Here is a 23,814-nt window from a genome sequence, read left to right as displayed (position 1 = left end):
GGGTTCAGTAGCAGAATGGAGAAGATAGAGGGAAGAATCCATGAACTTGAAGACTTGAGTAACAGAAATTATCCAATTAGAAGAACAGAGAGAGAAAAGACTTTTTACAAAAATGAACAAAGCCTCAGAGACTTGTGGGACAGTATCAAAAGGAATAACATATAATTAGAATTCCAGAAGTATTAGAGAAAAAAAATTGTGGTAGAAAAGATACCGGAAGAAATAAAAAATGGAGAAATAAATAAGAAATAACTTCCCAAATTTGGTGAAGGATATAGATTTACAGATACAAGAGGCTCAGTAAACTATAGACAGGATAAACTCACAGAAAACCGCATCTACACACACATAAGCAAACTGCTAAAAAGCAAAGATATCCATCTGCTAATAAAATAGCTGCTGGGAGGAAATAATAAAAAAAACTTGAAAACTGTTAAAGAAAAATGACACATTACCTACAGAGGAATAAGGATTTGAATAACCATATATTTTTTCCACAATCCATGGAGGAAAGAATACACTGGAACAACACCTTGCAATTGTTAAAAGATCTGTCAACCCAGAATTCGATACCCAATGAAAATATTCTTCTGGGGGAAAGGTGCATTAAAAATATTTTCAGATAAAAGAAGAGAATCCTGACCCGCAGGCCTGTTACATGAGATATGCTAAAGGAAGTTCTTCAGGCTGAAGAAAAATAATACCACAAAGAAAACTGGACCTACAGGAATGAAGGAAGAACAGAAAACATGATAAATAGTTAATATAAAAAACTACTTTCTTATCTCTTAAATAATTGCCCACAACAAAAATTATGACATTATCTTATGGAACATTCAATATATGTACATGTTTTACAGTGATAAAGAGATTCACTCTGCCGATATTCATTATAGTTATGTTATTATATACCAAGAGGTACAATACTAACTTTAAGTAGACTATAAATGACTGGGTGTATATGATTCCTAGAGCACCCACTTTTAAAAATACAATGAGATATAGTAGAAAAGCCAGTACAAATATCCAAATAATCCTAAAAATAACACACATACACAACATGACTAGAAAAAAATGAGTTGTATTATCTGGGCTGGAGAATTATAGATATTTAAATTTTTTTTCCTTTATACAAAAATTCATATTGACCAGATTTTCTTAATGTATTGTTGGTATAACCAGAAAAACATTGAACTTACACTTTGGTGTTCTCAAAAATGAAAACTGGAAATGTCTTTGAAACCTAGATTATTATGGAAAATAATAAAATGTAAACATACATGAAATTTTAAAAGAATAAAATGCAGTTCTAATGGTATCATCCTGGGCTGGTATTCACAGGGAGGAAAACGAACAGTAAACGAAGCCTCAAAGTCAGCAAGGGTATCTTACCAACAGGTATCTCCACTTTGCTCTAACTAAAAATGCTGTCTAAATGATTTCCCACCCATGTTTGTCCAAATTAGTAGCCCATGTAAAATTGGTTGTTTTTTTCTATAGATGTTATAATGTTGATTAACTGATCATCTGGGTGATTAAGCATTTCCTCTGCTTTAGGAGTGACATTTTAAATAATTAAATTTAAATATGAAGGAAATTAAGCTTATAATTATGTCCTTAGGATCAAAGTTCTGATCGTACCAGTCTTTCTTCAGTGGGAGCCCAGGATTCTGAATCTACCTCTTTAACAGATGAAGATGTTTGCCATGAGTTGGAAGGAGCCACTTCCTCCCAAGAGAGCAGTGCCACTTCAGGGACTAAGGGAATTGATTTCAGCAGAACAAGCCTGGAAAGTTCTGCCTCCTTAGAAGGTTTGTCCAGTTTGGTCATACTGCAGTTATATGTGGTACCTTTACTTTTTTTCCTTTGCTTTAATTTTGTAAAAGATTCTCATGGCTCCAAAGTCAAAAGAGTAAGAACCAAGGCACTTTTAGAGAGGTCTACCTTCCCTCCCCACCCCTTCATCTTGTTTTCTCCCTGTGCCTAGAGGTAACCATTTTTATTTATTTTGGTTTATCCTAACGTTGTTATTTCTTTAAAAATATAGGGATATGTGAGTGAGTGTTCTTACTACCTCCTTGTCTTCTAACTCAGAAAGTAACGTACTTGCCCAATCCTTGTGTTTTTCACTTAACAATATATCCTAAAGACCATTCCATATCATCACATTGCATTGTCCCTTACTCATTTTTACGGTTGCATAGTTAATCATCTGTGGATGTATCAGAGTTTATTTTAATCACTTCCCTACTGATGGGCATTAAGTGTCTAGTCTTTGACTATTACAAATAATGTTATGATGCATATATGTCATTATATTTTTGCCAGGGTCTCTTTGGAAGATACAAATTCTTCCTTGAAGTGATATTGCCAAGTTGCCTTCCTCGGGGATGTACTAGTTAGAATTACCACTGACAGTATATAAGAATACCTATTTCCCCACAGCCTTGTCAACAAAATATTTCTGCAGACTTTAGGATTTTTGCCACCTGATCAATGAGGACTGTATTTCAGTTTAGGTTTTATTTATATTCCTCTTGTAAATTGAGTAACTGTTTATATGTTTAAGGACTATTTGTATTTCTTTTTCTATGGACTGTCCTTTGCCTACATTTTACTTGTTGGTCCTTTTTTTTTTAAGGTTTATTAGCTCTTTTTATATATAAATATATACAAATATATATATACACACACATTGTTTCTTTTTTCTTTTTTTTTTAAAGATTTTATTTATTTGAGAAAGAGAATGAGATAGAGCACGAGAGGGGGGAGGGTCAGAGGGAGAAGCAGACTCCCCGCTGAGCAGGGAGCCCGATGCGGGACTCGATCCCAGGACTCCAGGATCATGACCTGCGCCGAAGGCAGTCGCTTAACCAACTGAGCCACCCAGGTGCCCACACACACATTGTTTCTTATGTAATTGCCAGATACTTTCTCCAATTTTGTCAAGTTTTTGTGCATAGTTTTTTTCCCCCCCACACAGAAGTTTTTAATTTTATGTCATCACATTTATCAGTGCATCCCTACTGTTTCTGGATTTGGAGGTATTAGGAAAGATGTCCCCTTCCCTAGGTTCACCAGTGTTTTCTTCTGACACTTCTTTGGTTTTCTTTTTAACATTTTCTGTAAAATTCTCTGTAAAGGACCGTATCTTAAATATTTTAGGTTTTGTGGGCCACACCTCTCTGTCACATATTCTTTTTTATTGTTTTCTTTTTCTAACACTTTAAAATGTAAAAACCATTCTTAGCTTGTGGCCATACACAAGTGGATTTGACCCCTGATTTAGAGATTTAATCCATTTGAAATTTATCCTAGGATATGGTGTGAGGAATGGATTATAATACTTTTTTTAAATTTTATTTTATTATGTTACATCAGTCACCATACATTACATCTTAGTTTTTGATGTAGTGTTCCATGATTCATTGTTTGCTTATAACACCCAGTACTCCATTCAATTCGTGCCCTCTTTAATACCCATCACCAGGTTAACCCCTCCCCCCAGCCACCTCCCCTCTAGAACCCTCAGTTTGTTTCTCAGAGTCCATAGTCTTTCATGGTTCGTCTCCCCCTCCAATGTCCCCCCCCTTCATTTTTCCCTTCCTACTACCTTCTTTTTTTTTTTTTAACACATAATGTATTATTTGTTTCAGAGGTACAGGTCTGTGATTCAGCAGTCTTACACAATTCACAGCACTCACCTTAGCACATACCCTCCCCAATACACATCACCCAGCCACCCGATCCCTCACCCCCCACTACTCCAGCAACCCTCAGTTTGTTTCCTGAGATTAAGAATTCCTCATATCAGTGAGATCATATGATACATGTCCTTCTCTGATTGACTTTTTTCGCTTAGCATAATACCCTCCAGTTCCATCCACATCATTGCAAATGGCAAGATTTCATTTTTTGATGGCTGCATAATATTCCATTGTGTATATGTGTGTTTATCCATTCATCTCTTGATGGACATCTATGCTCTTTCCATAGTTCGGCTCTTGTGGACATTGCTGCTATAAACATTGGGGTGCATGTGCCCCTTCAGATCCCTACATTTGTATCTTTGGGGTAAATACCCAGTAGTGCAATTGCTGGGTCATAGGGTAGCTCTATTTTCAACTTTTTGAGGAACCTCCATACTGTTTTCCAGAGTGCCTGCACCAGCTTGCATTCCCACGAACAGTGTAGGAGGGTTACCCTTTCTCCGCATCCTCGCCAACATCTGTCGTTTCCTGACTTGTTAATTTTAGCCATTCTGACTGGTGTGAGATGGTTATCTCATGGAGGTTTTGATTTGGATTTCCCTGATGCCGAGCGATGTTGAGCACTTTGTCATGTGTCTGTTGGCCATTTGGATGTCTTCTTTGGAAAAATGTCTGTTCATGTCTTCTGCCCATTTCTTGATTGGATTATTTGTTCTTTGGGTGTTGAGTTTGATAACTAAGGCAAGGGAAGCAAGGGCATTATAATACACTTTGATGTGCACCTTTGGTCTTTTAAAAGGCCTTTATTGTAGGGACTTTAAAATGTACACAGAAGTAGAAAGAATAGCCCAATGGACACCCATTTACCCTTTACCCAATTGCAATAGTTATCAAAAAATGGCCAATCTTGTTTTATCTTTCCCCCTCCTGTAGTCCCACTATTTTTTCCTTACCCACTGGATTATTTTAAAGTAAATACCAGACAGCATATAATTTTATTCATCAGTACTTCCATATGTAGCTCTAAAATATAAGGACTTTAATGTTTTATATTGTTAAAAAAATGGAATTCAACCAAGTAAATTTGAAGATCTAACTGGCTTTACTAAACAATTCATGAATCAGGCAGCATCCCATCTAGCAAGTAGAGGGGAGCTCCAAGAACTGTACAAAATGGAAGGTTTTTGTAGAAGAAGGGTGAGGCAAGAAAGTTATTAGCAAAAGAGAAGATATTCCAGGCAAAGTCACTTTCCCTTAGGGGGAAGTGCAGGGGGTCTATCATGCAGATTATTTCATCTTCCTTTGAGAGATGGAGAGGGCCCATGTTGCAAACTCCCAGGCATTGGTCAGAAAATTCCTGACTGACTGTTTAAGACCACACTCTGAGGAAGTTGAAACTACAATTAGATTAGATGTTAAGCCCCTACTGGGAACTCAGCCTAAGTGATGCCATTTTGCGCCAGTGGTTTCTCTTTTCAAAAAAATTTTTTAAAACATTTTTTTAATTATGTATTTGATAAACATTTTTAAATTTATTAATGTTATGCATGTAATGTGTACACTTTTATGTATGTAAATACATTTCAGAAATTGAGGACACATGAGTAACCAGCACTTAGATCAAAACACAGAATGTTAACAATATCCAGAAGCTCCTCTCATGCACACATGTGGTCACTGCCCCCTTCACAGATAAACATTCTCTTCTAACACTGTGTTAGCATGGTCTGTTTGGAACAGGTACGCTATGTATCTTTTGTGAAGCATTCATTTTTTGAAAACATAATTGTATTGCTATTACATTTTTGAATGTTTTGATCGATATAATACTTTGATTATATCAAATATTTATTTAGTTTAAATTTTCACAGTTACCTCATAAAGCTCCTTTTATAGGTGGTTTGTTCAAGTTGGATCCAGATAAGGTCCCCTTGTTGCATTTGGCTAATATTGTCTGTTAACTTCCTCTTTGTTCCCTCTTTTTTTCCCCCTTGTCATCCGTTCATGAAGAAATCGAGTGATTAGCTCACCCCCCCTTTTTTTAACATACAAGAGCAATTTGTTGTGCTAAGAAATAAACCCCACAACCTGATTCATATTTATTAAAGTGAATCTTCTGTGCTCTAGATTAATTAGATGTGAAAGGGAGGCTGCCCACATAAATGATTTCATTAGTCAAGCCTGATAGAAGGTACAAGAAAGGAGTTCTGAACTAGCTTTAGCAGACATGGATTACAGAGGGTTGTGGGGAACCGTCCAGGGAAAGTACTGCAATTACCACCAGCTGTAAGCAGCTTACAGGTTGATGGAGGCTTCAGCCCTCACTGTCCCTCTCAACCCATCTGTGAAACGGGCCTAGGACCAGTGGTGGTAGTTCTAGAGCTAGCTTTTTCTTACCATTGTCATTTATTTACTGAAGCAATCAGGCCATTAGTCTGGTTTATGCTGATTGCATCCCTCTGATTGTGAAGAGGGAGAGAGAGGTTCTTTTCTCACGGAGTTGAAGAATGAATCTTGTGGACAAAGGAGAGTGAGTAAAGTGATAAAAAGTTTTATTAAGCAAGAATACAAAAAAAGCTCTTAGAAGTGACAGGGGTCCCACCAGGGTTGCCAACATGGGCCTCCACTGACAGTCTTTTATTTAGAACTGACCAGGGAGCTTGTGGCCTTAACATTCTTTTTTTTTTTTTTTAAGATTTTATTTTATTTATTTGAAAGAGAGAGAGCGCGCGCACAAGAGGGGGTAGGGTGAGAGGGAGAAGCAGACTCCCTGCCGAGCAGGGAGCCTGATGCGGGACTCGATCCCAGGACTCCGGGATCATGACCTGAGCTGAAGGCAGTCGCTTAACCAACTGAGCCACCCAGGCGCCCTGGCCTTAACATTCTTGTGACGTCTTGGTTTGAGTAAGGGCTGGAGATAACATCTTTAATGGCTTACTTCTTCTTTAGGGTCTCATTATTCTTTGTTGGTCACAATGTGACTGCCATTAAAGACCCCACCTCTGACGCCCAGGGCAGGGTGGTCTGGTTTGTTCCCTTATCTCTGGTTTTGTTATGCCTCAGCATTTTGGGTTTTCTGTGAGCCCCCTACCTATCTCTCCCTACCTTGCCCCGCCTGTCCCTTACTCAGTGAGACCCTTCAGATGTATACTTGGGGGATAATTGCCAACGTGTATGGGGGCGGGGGAGGGGGGCAGGTAGAGATAAAGGAAGTTTCCAAAGGAATTTTTATATGTTAAAGTAGACTTACAGGAATGGTGGGGTGTGGGGGGCGGGGGTCGGGTTAGGATTACCTTTTGCCCTTAGCAAAGTGTCACCACCCAGGCAGTTGAGTCCCTAAAGGAAAGTCACTCTGCCCACCTCAAGGACTTGTCAGTGGGCTGTAAGTAGTAAGGAAATTTAATAATTTTTCTTCTGCCTTTTGGTGTTTAACATGTTTTTTCCTGTCTTCTCTCTTTCTTGTGAACTGGTAGTTTATCCCATTACTTATTTTTTTTACCCTTACTTTATAAAAATATAAGTGTTCATTCCTAACATTTAGTAACTACTGAGAAAAAAAAAAGGTAGATTACCTCTAGTTTTATTAACAAGATATAGCCATTGTCAACAATTGATTTGACCACAGAACGCCCCTTACTTTTTGTTGTTTTTGTTGTTGTTTTAATACCTACTAATATTCATTACTCTTAAGAATATATTGGGAAATTCTTTCCTCATGTTTAAGAACAAGATTACTGTACCAGATCTTAAAAGATCCTGAGAAGACAGAACTGCCAGTAAATCTTTTTATGATTGGAAATAAAATTAGCTATTTTATATGTTTTAGACCTTAGAACTAAACACATTCTTGTATTTTAAAAATGGAAAAAGAGAACAGCAAATTAGTAATTAAAATAACTGGAATGCCTTGTAGCCTGTACCCACAAAGTACGTCATAAGTGAGTGATGAGCCTGTACCCACAAAGTAACTTCATAAGTGGGTAGCCTGTATCCACAAAGTACTTCGTAAGTGAGTAATGAAGCTAGGGCTTCCCACCCCTAGTCTGTGGGAAGCTGTAGAATCAGAGCACATTTCCTTAAGTTTGTACTCAAAACAAAAATGCATGCCTTTTTTGTTTTTTTTTCTTAAATTACCTTTGCTATTTTGAATAAAACAGTTGGACATTTTATCAGAATTTGTGGAGGTAAAAGATTTTCATATCCTTTCTCATTAATTGTAATGGTTTTGCTCTGTTTTTTAATAATGAACAGGATCCCTGTCAAAGTTTGCCTTACCTGGGAAATCAGAAGTGGCATCTTCCTGCAACACAAGTAATACAAATATCTTCCAGAACTATGCAATGGAGGTACAGTTTTAATCCGAAGAGCGTCTTCCTGTACTACTTATACTACTTCTAGAACTTATGTTCCTTACGTACTCATGGTCAGGGGTAGAGTAATAAAAAGTTAAATATGTAGCTTCTGAAAATTTCAGAGTGTATATTGCAGCTGAATAAACGTAAAATAGCCAGTATTTCAGAATACCGAGGTCATACTGCTTCACTTCTGTTTAGGAAAGTCCCACGCCTCCTTTGGGATTTATCAATGTACAAAAGCATTTCCATTTTCAGTATTTCTAATTTCCCTGATTATCCCTATGTTCTTTTTGAACTTTTATTTCACATTTGAACCTCTTAAAAACCAATTCTGCTATGCAAGCACACTTCTATGATGAGGGGACATGGAGCTGTTTTGGCATTTGTGTCCCCTTTGCCCATCATGTTTTTCATTTTTTGTATCAGTTTGATGTGGGTATCTGCTGGAGATGTTGCTGTGTGTCTCTTTTTTTCACAATGAAAGAGTTATGCTTTTACACTTTAAAAGTTTTCCCAAACTTTTGTATAAAAATGGCTTCCAAATTACGTCTGTGAGTGTTGTTGCTTTTTCAGGCCAGTTTGTGTAAACTTGGAAAATAGATTTGCATGTGGCTGGAAAATAAATGATGAGCACGGATATTACAATTGATGAAGTTTCTCGTGGCTTCAGGAATTTCTATATTTTATTCATGTAGTGACAGCATTTACATTCATCTATAGCAACACTTCTTAAACTGTCTTTAGGGACAGACCAGGGTTTTGTTGGGGTTTTTAATTTCCAGTCTGTCCTGGCTGATACTCATGTGAAAATGTGTATTGATTACAAAGTTAGATATTGCAGCGATGACCAATTGCTTTAAAGGTTTCTAAGTCCTCTTCTCAATTTCTTTACTTACCACAAATCGAAAGAGTTTGTGGACCCACACTTGTCTGGTGACCACACTATGTATGAGTAGCACACAGACCCATAATATGTAATTATGAATACCTATTTTGGGTATTAGCAAATTAATGCTTGGGTTTACTTTTTCACTAATCAAACCATGGCAGGTTCTGTAGTAATTTAATGGTAAGGTTTCCTTTCTTAAATGCAAGGTTCCCTTTCAGGGAAAAATTCTGAAATCGATTTAGCTGAATGTAATCTATTTTTTGTTTGTTTGTAACTTCTGAATCCTTCTGACTTTTAGTTTTCTAATAGATTTATGGATTGAAGTGGTTTTTAATTCATAATATCTCCAACAGGCTCGCTTTATAAAGTGCTGTTTTCTCCCATAGGTTCTTATCTCAAGTTGTTCTCGGTGTAGAACATGTGATTGTCTCGTCCATGATGAGGAAATCATGGCTGGCTGGACAGCAGATGATTCAAATCTCAATACTACATGCCCATTTTGTGGCAATCTTTTCTTGCCCTTTCTGAATATTGAAATAAGAGATTTAAGACGGCCTGGAAGGTGATGATTTGTGCTTTCTTTTTCCTTCATGTTTAAGGATCATATTTCCTAGAATACCTCTTTTCTCAAAAAGTTCCTTTAATTCACATTGCAGATACTTTCTGAAGTCAAGCCCATCTACAGAAAATATGCACTTTCCATCCTCGTTTTCAACTCAGACAAGGCAGTCTTGTATCTCAACATCAGCCTCTGGTCTTGACACATCTGTTATCTCTGTTCAAGGGAATTTTGATCTCAATAGGTAATTATAATTATGTGGAACTATATTTTAACATGTATTACACATGTTTCTGAAAATGACAGAAAAATCAGCCGACCATTTAAAATTTCTAGGGGCGCCTGGGTGGCTCAGTCAGTTAAGCATCCGATTCTTGATTTCGACTGAAGTCATGATCTCAGGATCATGGGGTCGAGCCCCACGTCGGACTCTGCGCTGGGCCATGGAGTCTCCTTGAAATTCTCTTTCTCCTTTTCCCTCTGCCTTGCTCACATGTGTGCGCGCTCTCTCTCTCAAATTTCCATGTATAATAGATTCATAATCTTAAGTTCTTTCCCCTAATTAAAAGTTTTAAAATTCTCTAATAACCTAAATGTTTAAACAGTTATAGTTTATGCTTTATGAATCCCCAGAGTTTAAGCTGTAGAATTCTTATATGATAATGTTTACTAGTGTTTTCAAAGTAAAACTTAACACCTGGAACACCCGGACTGGCTCAGTGGGTAGAGCATGCGACCCTTGATCTCAGGGTCATGAGTTCAAGCCCCATGTTGAACATGGAGCCTACTTAAAAAAAAAAAAAAAAAGTAAAAATTCTGTAGAACACCTGTTTACAGTGAACATCTCCCTCTTATCCCTGTCTCTTTAGGAATTAAATCAGTCCTAACTTACTTCTACTTTAGGATATTTAATAACCTGAGAAAACATTTAGAACTGATAGAGGAACTGTAAAATCAAAGTAAGACTTTACAGTAAGCCTAATATAAGTGAATTTACACTTAAAACAAATGCAGAAATTGACTCCATTTTGGAGAAGTGCCAGATACATCATACACATAACGGGGCAGGTGAAGTCATATTGTCAACTGCATGTGCAGGAAAAACATGCCTGTGGGGTACTGGTCAGCTGGCATGACCCGTTTGGTCCTGAGTGCCTAGGCAGCACAGCCGCAAATCTGTGTGGTCGTAGGATTAGTGGAGCCCTTTCTCTGACTGGGTCCCCCTAGCTTGTGACTCCTGAAGGAATAGGTGCCTATTTTTTCTGCTTTGTATCCTCTGCGCCTACTGGGGTTCCTGATGTGTAACAGTTGTCCACTAAATGTTTTAATAAATTAATGACTTTTGAATATTTAAAGTTCACTGGATAAAAAGGAAATTTAACATGATTAGACTACTTAGAAATACATCCTATTCCCCAGCCGACTTCTGACTAACATCTTTATTTGATTTACTTTGCTGTGTATCCAGCTCTGATTCTAAAGATCTGGTTGTTCTAGATGAAATAAAGTAAATCTAGACAATGATACACTTTTTTTTTTTTCAATGCCCAAGCAAATCTAAACTGCTGGAAAATACATATGCCCGAAGTATTCAGATCCCTGCTGATAGATCAAAAACAGCTGTGTCAAAATGTCCAATATTTCCAATGGCCAGGAGTGTTAGTACTTACGGCCCGTTGGATAAGGAAGACACTGGAGGCCAGAAGCTCATTCCTACAGGCAGTCTGCCAACTACTTTACAAGGAGCTACCGTATGTATTTTGGTGTTTTTTAAAATTTGGACATTGATGATTTACATACGATTTTGTTCCCCTTGTCCTATATAGCCTTATTAGCTTCAATTTTATAATATATCAAAAAGAGTTTCTAGTCCCATGATACAATTCTAGTATCTTCTACCTATATGGAAATCATTGATAGGAATTTTTAAAATTGTTAGTATCATCAATCTTGTATTTTCCATTTATGCTTTTTTATTTATTCAACAGGATTCTTTAGGATTAGAGTGGCACCTCCCCAGTCCAGATCCTATCACTGTTCCATATCTTAGTCCTTTAGTGGTTTGGAAGGAGCTTGAAAGCTTACTGGAAAATGAAGGTGACCATGCAATAACAGTGGCAGACTTTGTGGACCATCATCCAATCGTGTTTTGGAACCTTGTGTGGTATTTTAGACGTCTTGACTTACCCAGTAACTTACCTGGATTGATTCTTTCTTCTGAGCATTGCAACAAGTATTCAAAGGTATGAAAATAAAAATTAACTAAAAGGCGATGCTACCGTCACTATTGTAATATTTGCATATTCTCAATGACAAAAAAGTAATTTTTATGTGAAGTTTTTTAAATAACTATCTAAATCATTAGATCAATAAAATTGTTTTTGTTGCATTTACAGATAGTTTTTCTTCTTACAGCCTAGCAGTAAGACAAAACCATGTTTTGTAGCCTTCTTGTAAAATTGATACAAAATGGGCTGTGTTTTTGTTATAACCTCAAGAAGAAACTTTCAGTGACTCTTATCAGAAGAGTTTGTGATTTGGCCCCACTTATATCTCATACCTCCTTCAAAAACAAGCCTTGCACATGTTTAGGAGGATGTCTGTAATTCCTAGTTCTGGCATGTGCTACCATTGTCTTCAGTCCTTTACTCTGAGTTTTTGCTTAACTAGTAAACAACTATATGTTTACTTGTATTTTTGATCCATTGTTATATAAAAGTGTTTTATTTCTTCATATTCATCACCACCACTAAATTGCAACATCTCTAAGCTCAGGAACTTTTTCTGCCTACTTGTACTCATGTCTATGATTGTGCATGTGGTTTGGATTTTCAGCACATGACAAATGAATGACCAAGAGGTCAACTCAGTGACTTATCTAGGGTAGGGTCTTGGACTGATGTAGAATGAGGCTCCTGGATTCATTTTTCTGGGGACCCTCAGTCATAAGCTGGTTAAGGTTAGCCTTTTGTGGTACCTTTCTTACTGATCTAGGTATTTGGTTAAATTTGCTACTTCAGAGGGACACCTGGGTGGCTCAGTCAGTTAAGCATCTGCCTTCAGCTTGGGTCATGATCCCAGGGTCCTGGGATCGAGCCCCGCATCAAGGCTCCCTGCTCCGCAGGGAGTCTGCTTCTCCCTCTCCCTCTGCCTCTCATCCTGCTTGTGCGCGCACTCTCTCTCTTTCCCAAATAAATAAATAAAATCTTAAAAAAAAACTACTTCAGAGATCATTACGTTTTCAATTCAGCCCATCTTCCTTCATTCGAGATAAAATGCATACAAACCAGTCATTTTCTGTTCTCTTTTCTCTCTCGCACACATATAAGGATCTTTATATTTACAAAACCTTATCAGGTAAGGATCATTAATGAATATCTATTTGTTCTTCAACACAGATTCCTCGCCACTGTATGTCTGAGGATAGTAAATATGTTTTAATACAAATGTTATGGGACAATATGAAATTACATCAGGATCCGGGACAGCCCTTGTACATCCTCTGGAATGCCCACAGTAAGTGCTATCATAGAATGCTGACTTCGTCTGTGTAAGAGTCATCTGTACTTGCTTTAAATAGCAATAGTAAACTAATGTATAACTAACTTGTATTTTACTTTACTACTTTTTGTCTTACAGGTCAAAATCGTACTCTTTTGTTTGAGAGTGAGTGTTAAGTTTGATGTTTTTAGTGCTATCTTCCATGGAGGCCAAGGGTTTTTGTCTTTTGTTTTATTTTGTTTGAGTGGTGCTATGTGTGTGCTGGAGGGGTTATGTTTTGTGGAGTTCGCTTTTAGCCATTGCTTGTCCCACTTTCTTCTTTTTACACATGTGTTTCCATGCCAGGCTGCTGACTGAGGATTTCCTCCAGGGGCTGTGTTAAGGAAAACTGCATTTTTAGTTTTTGTCTATCTGAGGCCACAGAAAGCTTTAAGCCTGTTTTCATCATTATGTGTCTTATTTTTTTCCTTTTTTTCTTTCTCATCCTTAGATTTCTATTCCTTTATCTATTGCCCTTAATTTGTTTTTAGTGCTTTGTAGCTTCTTGATTAACTATCAGTTGCTGCTCAATTATATTGTCCTTTACACATAGAACATTTTCCTTCATCTGCTCTTTTGTTCTTTTACAGCCCAAAAGTATCCAATGGTCCATTTATTGCAAAAAGGTGATAATTCATTTAACCAGGAACTATTGAAAAATATGGTAAAAAGCATTAAAATGAATGATGTCTATGGACCAATGAGTCAAATTTTAGAGACACTGAATAAATGTCCTCATTTTAAAAGACAGAGGTAAGTCTGTCTTAAATGAATATATTGTTCCTCTAAGCAGATTCATATTATTGGCTTAGTAATTTGTTTGATTACTTCATGCTTATATTAGCGTAAATATTTTTGTATAGAATGTAGAGATTATATGAATAGTAATATCTTCTCCACTCCTTTCCCCTCCTAGGAGTTTGTATAGAGAAATACTATTTCTCTCGCTTGTGGCCCTGGGAAGAGAAAACATTGATATAGGTAATCCAGCGTAATATCTAACATGTAATGTTTATATATCATGGTATCATTTTCAAAGTATTTTTATATTGGTAGTCTTTATTATTATTTTAATATTAAATTATATTAATATATTAAAAGAATTCTTCCTTTGATTTTTTTAAATTTAATGTAATAGATACTTTGGTCATATTATATCAATGATAAATGATAAAAGCTAACATTTTTTGAGGCCTACTGTGTACCTGACATTGTAGCAAGTACTTCCCATGTATTCTCTCCTGTAATTCTCCCAAAAGCCCTATGAGATAGGGACTGCTGTCATTTCAGAAGGATGTAAGGTAGCTAAATATCTATTTCAGGAGGGCCCAAACTTTTCTGATTGATCGTCTCCTTCTCCCAGTGATTGTGCTGGGCTCCCTTTAAGTTGCCATTTCTAAGTCTCAGGAAAGGGCGGAAATAGCCCCTGGTAGAAAAGAGGAAGAAAGGGGTGGCTATTAGGCATTGAGAGACTGGAGCAGAGTTTTGGCATTTTGTCTGAAAAGTTATAATGTGAATAAGTTGATGAAAGTGATAATGATACACATAAGTCCTCTGACTTGACTGGTATCTAACGTGGGTGCCCTGCTTAAGTAAACCCACTCCCGGTTAAAGAGAGAATATGTAATTGGCCATACTTTTTAGGTGACTGTATATTGTCTTAACAAAAACATATCTGGTTATTTAGCGCTAGTCAACACTTTCGTTGACTTTTTTCTTGTTTATTTTTCCTAAGATTTATTTACTTGTTTGAAAGAGAGAGAGAGATCATGTGGAGGGGCAGAGGGAGAGAAGCAGACTCCCCACTCAGCACGGAGCAGGACACGGCTTGATCCCAGGACCCTGAGATCATAACCTGAGCTGAAACCGAGAGAGTCAGACCCTCAACCGACTCAGCCACCCAGGCACCCCTCAAAATGATGACAGTATATAATAAGCTTATGCCCTATTACAGGTTGCTCAGCCAGACCATCTGGAACATGAATAGAGAACAGGGCACTGCCTGCTGTACTGGCTTCCCAACAAGTTCACTAAAGGGTGGGAAAGAGTAGGAGTTAGTGAATGAAGTAGAGGGCTTAGAGCAGCCATCCCTAACTGGGTATCTCAAGGGGGTATCAGGTGCCTTCTGACCAAAGGTGACCTGTGTCACTGGGAATTGTCAGTCTTGATGCCAAGAGAGGAACTATGGAATCCAGAAGCAATGATACGTATGGCTGAGATGGCAAGCATCTTACAGAACAGAACTACTAGATAAGGGGTAGTATTTTTTATGTACTCATTATCTAAAAGGGTTAGCCTTTTCTGAGCACATTCTATAGAAAAGTCAAATTTAGTTAAACTTTAAAATAAATTTCCTGACCCCCTAAAGTAATGGTGAGAGAGGGAGAGTATGAAAGGCTTGTCTTTATCTCAGCAATCCGTCATTCACTTTGCTGTAGCCAAAACAAGGATTACATGCCCCCTGCAGTGGTGCTGTTAAGCACCCCTTCCCCAACTAGAGCCAAATTTACAAATAACTTCTTTCCTGACCCTAACCCCCATGCAAAATTTTATTCCTCCTCTATTAGAGCTGCTTGGAGATTATTACATAGGTACTTTTACTGGTACCTTAAAGGAGTTTACCATTTCATGAGTCCAAGAGCCCTTTTCCTCTGACTCTCTGTTTGATGACAGACCTGATAGTAACTTCCTTTGCCAATTCTCTGAAGGTTTCTGGAAGCATCTGAGTTCTTATGTCCTGTCCTTTATGGTCCTCTCTGGGTGCAAAGCTCTTCACCGTCTATATATGTTGGGTGTCCCTCAAAAAACTGTCACTTTCTGTGTAGACCCAGAGTTGATGCCCAAGGAGAATTTAGAAACCCAAGGGGAAGGATTGGAGATTAGCACAATAATGGGAAGGGGGGAAAAAAGCAAACTTGAAAACAAATATAAATGAGTAAGTAATTGGTATTAGGATGGACTGATGGAGGGAGAACCGGGATGTTAAAGGGTTTATTTATGGAGGCTTCTGCTGAGAGGCCGACTGGACCATAGGGGAAGGTAGCTAAAGTGCATTGTGACCAGGAGGGAGTGTGGAGAATGTGTCTGGGAACCAAGTCTAAGGTGCCTCAGGGCCAGACAAGTTTAAAAATAAGGAAGGCTTCAGAGGAAATGGCACTAAGTTGAGAATTTAGCCAGAATATGAGTGGGGGAGAAAACAAACAAACTTTAAAGTTTGCAGGAAGACCCTGAAATGAAGAGTCTGGCATTTCTGAGTAACCAAAAGGCCAGGGAAAAGAGGGCTCAAAGAGAAAAGGTGGAGTGAGTTTGGGGAAACAGGTGGGAACTAGATCATGCAGTCTTATAGGCGCTGCCAGGTATTTTGGACGGAATCCTCAGTGCAGTGAGAAACATCTGGGGGATTCTTGGGCAGGAGAGACATGATCGAATATATGTTTTACCAGGATCTCTAGTCTATGGAGAACAAATTGGGTGGGAACCCAGCAGATTGTGAAAAGGGCAGTTAAGAAGCTAATGCAAGAATACAGGTGAAACCAGGTGGTGGCTTAGGTTTGACATTTTTAAACAAAACCAACATTTAAAGCACAAAGAGGAGCTCCTGGCTGGCTAGGTGGGAAGAGCCTGTGACTTTTGATCTTGGGGGTCATAAGTTCAAGCCCCCACATTGGATGTAGAGTTTACTAAAAAAAATAAACTTAAAAAAAAAATAAAGGACAAAGAGACTGATTTGGTCAGAAAGAAAAGAAATCTGCTCATTTAAAAGCTAGGAATTGGAAATTGGCTTTACACTAAGTGGCTTTTGAACATTTTAGCTATAAATCTGAGCCCAGAAGAGATCAGTGTTTGGTATCTTTGTTTGGAAAAAAATATGACCCAGAAAAATATAACCGAGGAACATTGTACTCAGAAGTTACCTTAAGTCATAGATTTCCTAGTTGAAATAAAGGTGGAAAAATATGGACAAGTTCCAGTAAGAAAGGTAAAACTTTTTTAGAATTAAGGACTATTTGATGGAGAAGGCTAATGGAAGCATAACTGTGTTTAACCTATAATTTTGTTTGTAAATAAATACTGTATGAATGTATTGAGCTGCACTTTCCATTAAAAAGAGGAAAAGAGGGGCTCCTGGGTGGCTCAGTTGGTTAAGCGACTGCCTTCGGCTCAGGTCATGATCCCGGGGTCCCAGGATTGAGCCCCACATCAGGCTCCCTGCTCAGCAGTGAGTCTGCTCCTCCCTCTGACCCTACCCTCTCTTGTGCTCTCTCTCTCACATAAATAAAAAATAAAAAAATAAAACTCTTCAAAAAAAATAAAATGTTAAAAAAATAAAAAGGAAAAGAATGAATGGGTTCAAATTGCAACCAGAGGGCTTTGGACAGAATGTTGTAAATATTTGTGCTTTTTTGGTTTGGGGGTTTTTCTGGTTTTGGGGTTTTTTTTTAGAGAGCCATGCATGTGCGTGGCTGGGGCCGGGGGGGGGAGAGCAGAGGGAGAGAGAGACTCTTAAGCAGACTCCATACCCAGTGCAGAGATGGACTTAGGGCTCAATCTCATGACCCTGAGGTCATGACCTGAGCCGAAATCAAGTATCAGATGCTTAAATCGATTCAGTCACCCAGGTGCCCAGAATATTTGTTTTTTAACTATAATGGTTGTGAGGGGCACCCGGGTGCCTCAGTTGTTAAGTGTCTGCCTTCGGCCTAGGCCATGATCCCAGGATCCTGGGATCGAGCCCTGCATTGGTCTCCCTGCTCAGCGGGAAGCCTGCTTCTCCCTCTCCCACTCCCCCCTGCTTGTGTTCCCTCTCTTGCTGTCTCTCTCTCTCTGTCAAATAAATAAATAAAATCTTTAAAAAAAAACTATAATGGTTATGAAACACTGGAAACTATTAAAAATAAGAAACTTGACAAATGATTCTAATGTTCAACTGGAAAATTAATCATGTAGGAACTTATATGTACCTACATAACCTATGAAACAGAAAAAGAAGAGCAAATTGAACCCAAAGCAAGCAAAAGAAAGGAAATAATAAATATTACAGCAGAAATAAATGAAATAAAGAAAAAATTGGGAAAAACTATTTTTAAAAGATAGAGAAACTCATTAGACTCGAAGTTGGCTCTTTGAAAAGATCAATAAAGTTGATCTTTAGTTAGACTAGGAGAAAAAGAGAGGAGACTCAAATTAATGAAATCAGGAATAAAAGGGGATATTCTTTCCAGAAATAAAAAGAATTATAAGGGAGTACAATAAATAATTATATGCCAACAAATTCCATAACCCAGAAGAGATAGGCAAATTCCTACAAAGACATAAACTACAAAACTGACTCTAGAATAGAAAACCTTAATAGAAAAGAGGAAAAGAGGGGCTCCTGGGTGGCTCAGTTGGTTAAATAGTAAATAGTTTGAGTTGATAATCAAAAAGCTTCCCAGAAAGAAAAACCCAGGACCAGATGGTGAGTTCTATCAAATGTTTAAAGAAGGATTAACACTAATTGTGATGGACTTCATGTTTGTGTCCTTTCTATCTCGTATGTAGCCCTAACGTGATGGTATTTGGAAGTAGGGCCCTTGGGAAGCAATAACATCATTTGGTTGGAGCCCCCAAAAATGGGATTAATATCCTTAAAAGAAGAAGAGAGCTGTCCCTCTCTCTGCCACGTTAAGGATAAAGGGAGAAGACAGCCGTAGACAAACCAGGAAGAGCGCTCTCACCAGACACCAGATAATGCTACTGTAGCCTTGATCTTAGTTGTTCCAGCCTCCAGAGCTATGAGAAATAAATGTTCATCACTTAAGCCACCCAGTCTCTGGTATTCTGTTGTAGCAGCCTGAATTTAAGACATTAGTCCTTCACAAATTCTTACAAAAGTAGAAGAAAAAGGAGTGCTTCCTAACTCATTCTGTGAAGCCAATATTACCAAAGACATCACAAGAAAGGAATACTACAGAGCAATATCCCGTATTAATAAAACAAAATCCTGGCAAACCAAATCTGGCAATATTTAGAAAGGTTTCTGTTCCACAACCAACTGGGATTTATCCCAGGAATGCAATGTTGGTTCAATATACAAAACCCGATCAATGTAATATACCATATTAATAGAATAAAAGACACACATATCTCCGGGGAACCTGGCTGGCTCAGTCAGTAGAGAATGCGATTCTTGATTTCAGGGTTGTGAGTTCAAGCCCCACATTGGGTGTAAAGATTGCTTAAAAATAGAATCTTAAAAAAAAAGAAAAAGACACACATATCTCAGTAGATGCAGAAAAAGCATTTGGCGAAATCAACAAACTAGGAATAGAAGGGAACGTCGTCAATTTGATAAAGAGCATTTATGAAAAACCCCAAATTAACACCATACTCAATGGTGAAAAATGGAAAGGCTTCCCCTTAAGATCAGGAACAAGGCAACACGATATTAGAAATTCTAGCCAGAGCAGCCAGGAAAGAAAAAGAAATAAAAGGCATCCAAATTGGAAAGGAAGAAGTTAAATTATCTCTATTCATAGATGACATGATTATATATATAGAAAACCCTCACTGTTCCACTCCAAAAACAAAACCAAACCACCCAGACCATTATAATTAATAAATGATTTCCGCAAGGTTGCATGATAGATCAAGATACAAAAATCAATCATTATTTCTGCTATTAGCAATGAATAACCTAAAAATAAAATTGAGAGCCATTCCATTTGCAGTAGCATCAAAAAGAATAAAATAATTAGGAATTTGTTCAACCAAGGAGGCAAAAGACTTATACAATGAAAACTGCAAAACATTGCTGAAAGAAATTAGACGTTAATAAATGGAAACACATCCCATTTTCATATAGTTGAAAGACCAGTATTTTTAAGATATCAGTACTACCCAAAGCAGTCTCTAGATTCAATGCAACCCCTATCAAAATCTCAATGATGTTTTTTACAAAAATAGAAAAACCTATCCTAGAATTTATATGAAATCTCAAGGGACCCCAAGTAGCCAAAATCTTAAAAGAGAACAGACCTGGAGGACTCACAATACTGATTTCAAAACTTAATACAAAGCTACAATAATCCAAACAGCGTGGTACTGTCATAAAGACAGACATATAGACCAATGGAAGTGAATAGAGAGCCCAGAAATAAAACATCACATATACGGTCAGATGATTTTTGACAGTGGTGCCAAGAGCACCACTGGGGAAAGGACAGTCATTTCAACAAATGATGCTGGGAAAACCAGATATCCACATGCAAAAGAATGAAGTTGGGCCCCCTTATAAAACAAATTAACTCAAAATGGATTGAAGACCTATATATGAGATCTGAAACTATAAAACTCTCAGGAGAAAACAGGACAAAAATCCTTCATGATATTAGATCTGGCATTGATTTCTTGGATGTGACACCATAGGCACAAGCAACAAAAGAAAAAATACAAAAATTGGACTTCATGAAGATTTAAAATATTGTGCATCAAAAGGTGGTATCTGCAGTGTAAAAAGGCAACCCACAGAATGGAAGAAAATATTTACAAATTGTATATCTGATGAAGGATTAATATCCAGAATAGATTTTTTAAATTTCTAAAACTCAACAAAAAAACCCAAGCCAATTCAGAATGGGCAAAGAACTTGAATAGACATTTCTCCAAAGAAGACATACAGATGTCCACTAAGCACATGAAAAGATGCTCAACATCACTAATTATTAAGGAAATGCAAATCAAAACTACAGTGGGGTTCTACCTCAACTGTTAGGCTGGCTACTATCAAACAAAACAAAACAAAAATAACAAGCGTTGGTGAGGATCTAGAAAATTGGAACCCTTGTACATTATTGTTGGGAACGTAAATTGGTACAGCTGCTTAGAAAACGGTATGGCAATTCCCTTAAAAAATTAAAAATAGAATTTTCCTATGATCCAGCAATTACATTTCTGGGTGTATACCCAAAAGAATTAAAAGCAGGATCTGGAAAAGATATTTGTACATCCATGTTCATAGCAGCATTATTCATAATAGCTAAAATGTGGAAACAATCCATGTGTTCATTGAAGGACGAATGAGTAAGCAAAATGTGGTCTATGCACACAATGGAATATTATACAGCCTTAAAAAAGAAGGAACTTCTGGCACATACTACAATATGGATGAACCCTGAGGACATAATGTTAAATGAAATAAGCCAGTCACAAAAAGACAATCATACAGTTATTAGCATAGTCAAAATCATAGAGACAGAAGTAGAATGGTAGTTGACAGGGGAGGGGAGGAGAGAATGGAGAATTATTGTTTAATGGGTATAGGGTTTCAGTTTTACAGAAGGAAAAGAGTTACGGAGATGGATGGTGGTGATGGTTGTGCATTATGAAGGTTTGTAATACCATCAAACTATAAAAATGGTTAAGACGGTAAAATTTATATGTATTTTACCACAATCTTTAAATTTGGAAAAAAAGAATCTTAAAAAGAAGGCATCTCAAAACTTTAAATTTCAGTCTGTCTAATCTAGCTGGTCTGTCTAATCTAGCTCTAAAATGCTAAGGACTGGGTGGCTCAGTTGGTTAAGCGTCTGCCTTCAGCTCAGGTCATGATCCCAGGGTCTTGGGATAGAGCCCCGCATAGGGCTCCCTCCCTGTTCAGCAGGTAGTCTGCCTCTCCCTCTCCCTCTGTCTCTCCCCTCCGCTTGTGCTGTCTCTCTCTGTGTGTCAAATAAATAAATAAAATCTTTAAAAGATAAAAAATAAAAATGTTCTTTCTCAAAAAACAAAAAATAATAAAATGCTAAGGACTTTAAGGCCCCTGTTTGGGCTCTGAAATTCTGTAGTCTTTTAGTTGGCAGAAGTGACCTAGAGATTTCTTGTTGGCCTCTAATTTTCTAGTTCTGTAATATTACAAAAATGTGATTGTTGTTAATATCGAGTATAAATTGCTGAATGCCCTTATTTCCTTGTGAATTTTTGCAGATGCGTTTGATAAAGAATACAAGATGGCATATGATCGCCTCACACCTAGTCAAGTCAAGAGTACACACAACTGTGATAGACCACCAAGTACAGGGGTGATGGAATGTCGAAAAACTTTTGGAGAACCTTATCTTTAAGATATGCACGTGTGTGTATACTTTCAATATGTATTGTATAGTCCATGTATAAAATAACACTTGAAGACTCTCAACTCTTTTTCTTCAATTTTTGGAAATGCATTTGTAAATGGTTCCAAAAGTCCAGATAGCTTATGTACAGAATGTTTTCAAAAGAGAAGAGTGACAAGTGAGGAGAAAGCCATTTTGTTTCCCATTTCCTTTTTTTTTTCTTTACTCTCCTGTAACAAGTAATTATTTTTGTGACGAGGAAATCCCTAAAACAAAATTACTTCTCAAAATAAGACAACCGTTTCATGGTTTCTCTTGGAAGAGACACATTGAAAAATCATGTATGGAACTTAAACAAATGTAAGATCAAAGTATTTCCTGTTTTCATAGACTATTCAAATGTTTTGACCATGAAGTTGTATTATACATATTTTAAATTGTTTATAGTAAGTTGATATTTTTTTAATTTTTAAACTTAATATAGCAAACAAAACGAACTTAAACTTATGAAGCAAGCGATTAAGTGCTTATTTTCCTTGTCTGCTGCTATTTGAAGTAATTAGTACAGCTGCCGATCTCTAAATGTATATCTATCTATCTTATCTATATATTTTTATTACCTGGGGGAATGATTCAGAAACGTCAGTGCTAGTGTCCGTGTTATGCTAGGCTTGCATGTTAGTACCGTTAAGCCTGACCGCAGTGAGTGAATGAAAGCAAAGGTGTGCACTGCCCACACTGACTCATTGAGCCTTGTGGAAGGAGAGCCGGAGAGGTTCCAAGTCTGCTTCTGCAAAATCAGGTTCAATATACCATGATTTGAAAATCTTCTCTATCACTAACAGATGCATACAGTACACAGGGATAGCTTACAAAACCAAATATCAATTTAAATTTTAATATGCTACATGAACACTTATGCTGGGAAATATGTCAGACAACTTATTCCAAATTTTACCCTTATTTTAATATCTAAAATATTGGGGATGATGCAGATTGTGTCATATTTATCTGGAATATGACCTCCTGGAGTATTCTGTTAATATTATATATATATATATATATATATATATATATATATATATATAAATATTCAAAATATTTTTTCAAAAGTAGAAAAACAATAACTCTCAAAGTACAGCCAGATAGAATTTCCCATATTGAGGAACTTGGCTTTTTCGATAAGACTTCAGAATCTGAAGTTTATGGAATCTAAAATCCAGAAATATCCAGAAATCAGACAATAAATTGAATGTTTAAGCACCAAGGGTATTAAAGAGACTCTAAAAAAATATTTTTAGTCCCATTATTTCAAAAATCACTTTCTTTGGGTAATTTCTGATAAAAAGTATCCTTTGGCTGTTAGAATTATTTATAGATTATCAGTATGTGTGTGTGTGTGGTTGCACACATTGTCACGAATGAAGGAATTCTCTAGACACTTTCAAAGAAGGAAAAAATGGATGGTTCCAGATTTGGTCTGTAAAGCCAGTAGAGTGCAGCACACTTGTACTGGGGATATCTGAGACTTCGAATCAATTCAGCTGCAGAAAAACTACCTTTTGAGTTCACACCATTAGTGAATAGCATCAAGCTGACACATTCCACAGCTTTCCACTGGGGAAGTAAGGGGGAGAGTTTACAAATGTGAAATTTTGGTTCGGATTAGTTT

General features: G+C 37.3%; 1 protein-coding gene across 10 annotated transcripts in view; it reads left to right on the top strand.

The window, feature by feature from the left end:
- The window catches only part of DENND4A (DENN domain containing 4A), a 143,911-nt gene extending 121,262 nt beyond the window's left edge, over positions 1-22,649 (top strand). For 4 of the 10 annotated variants that reach the window (XM_088024868.1, XM_028099953.2, XM_028099952.2 and 1 more), the window contains 12 exons: positions 1,342-1,398; positions 1,622-1,811; positions 7,962-8,056; positions 9,341-9,516; positions 9,611-9,757; positions 11,066-11,264; positions 11,502-11,756; positions 12,912-13,029; positions 13,153-13,179; positions 13,644-13,806; positions 13,970-14,034; positions 22,015-22,649. In XM_088024868.1, coding sequence (XP_087880994.1) covers positions 1,342-1,398; positions 1,622-1,811; positions 7,962-8,056; positions 9,341-9,516; positions 9,611-9,757; positions 11,066-11,264; positions 11,502-11,756; positions 12,912-13,029; positions 13,153-13,179; positions 13,644-13,806; positions 13,970-14,034; positions 22,015-22,151 — 1,629 coding nt within the window. In that variant the 3' untranslated portion in view covers positions 22,152-22,649. The remainder of the gene's footprint in view (positions 1-1,341; positions 1,399-1,621; positions 1,812-7,961; positions 8,057-9,340; positions 9,517-9,610; positions 9,758-11,065; positions 11,265-11,501; positions 11,757-12,911; positions 13,030-13,152; positions 13,180-13,643; positions 13,807-13,969; positions 14,035-22,014) is intronic. The other 6 variants (XM_028099957.2, XM_028099956.2, XM_028099961.2 and 3 more) reach the window with 3 other exon arrangements.
- Positions 22,650-23,814: the final 1,165 nt, after the last annotated feature.

Source organism: Eumetopias jubatus, unplaced genomic scaffold (genome assembly GCF_037043125.1).
Source record: "Eumetopias jubatus isolate StellerSeaLion01/CBP00866 unplaced genomic scaffold, mEumJub1_p1.0 scaffold_7, whole genome shotgun sequence".
Classification (NCBI taxonomy): domain Eukaryota; kingdom Metazoa; phylum Chordata; class Mammalia; order Carnivora; family Otariidae; genus Eumetopias; species Eumetopias jubatus.
Note: the sequence above shows the minus strand (reverse complement) of the source record. Positions and strands in the feature narration are given on the sequence as shown.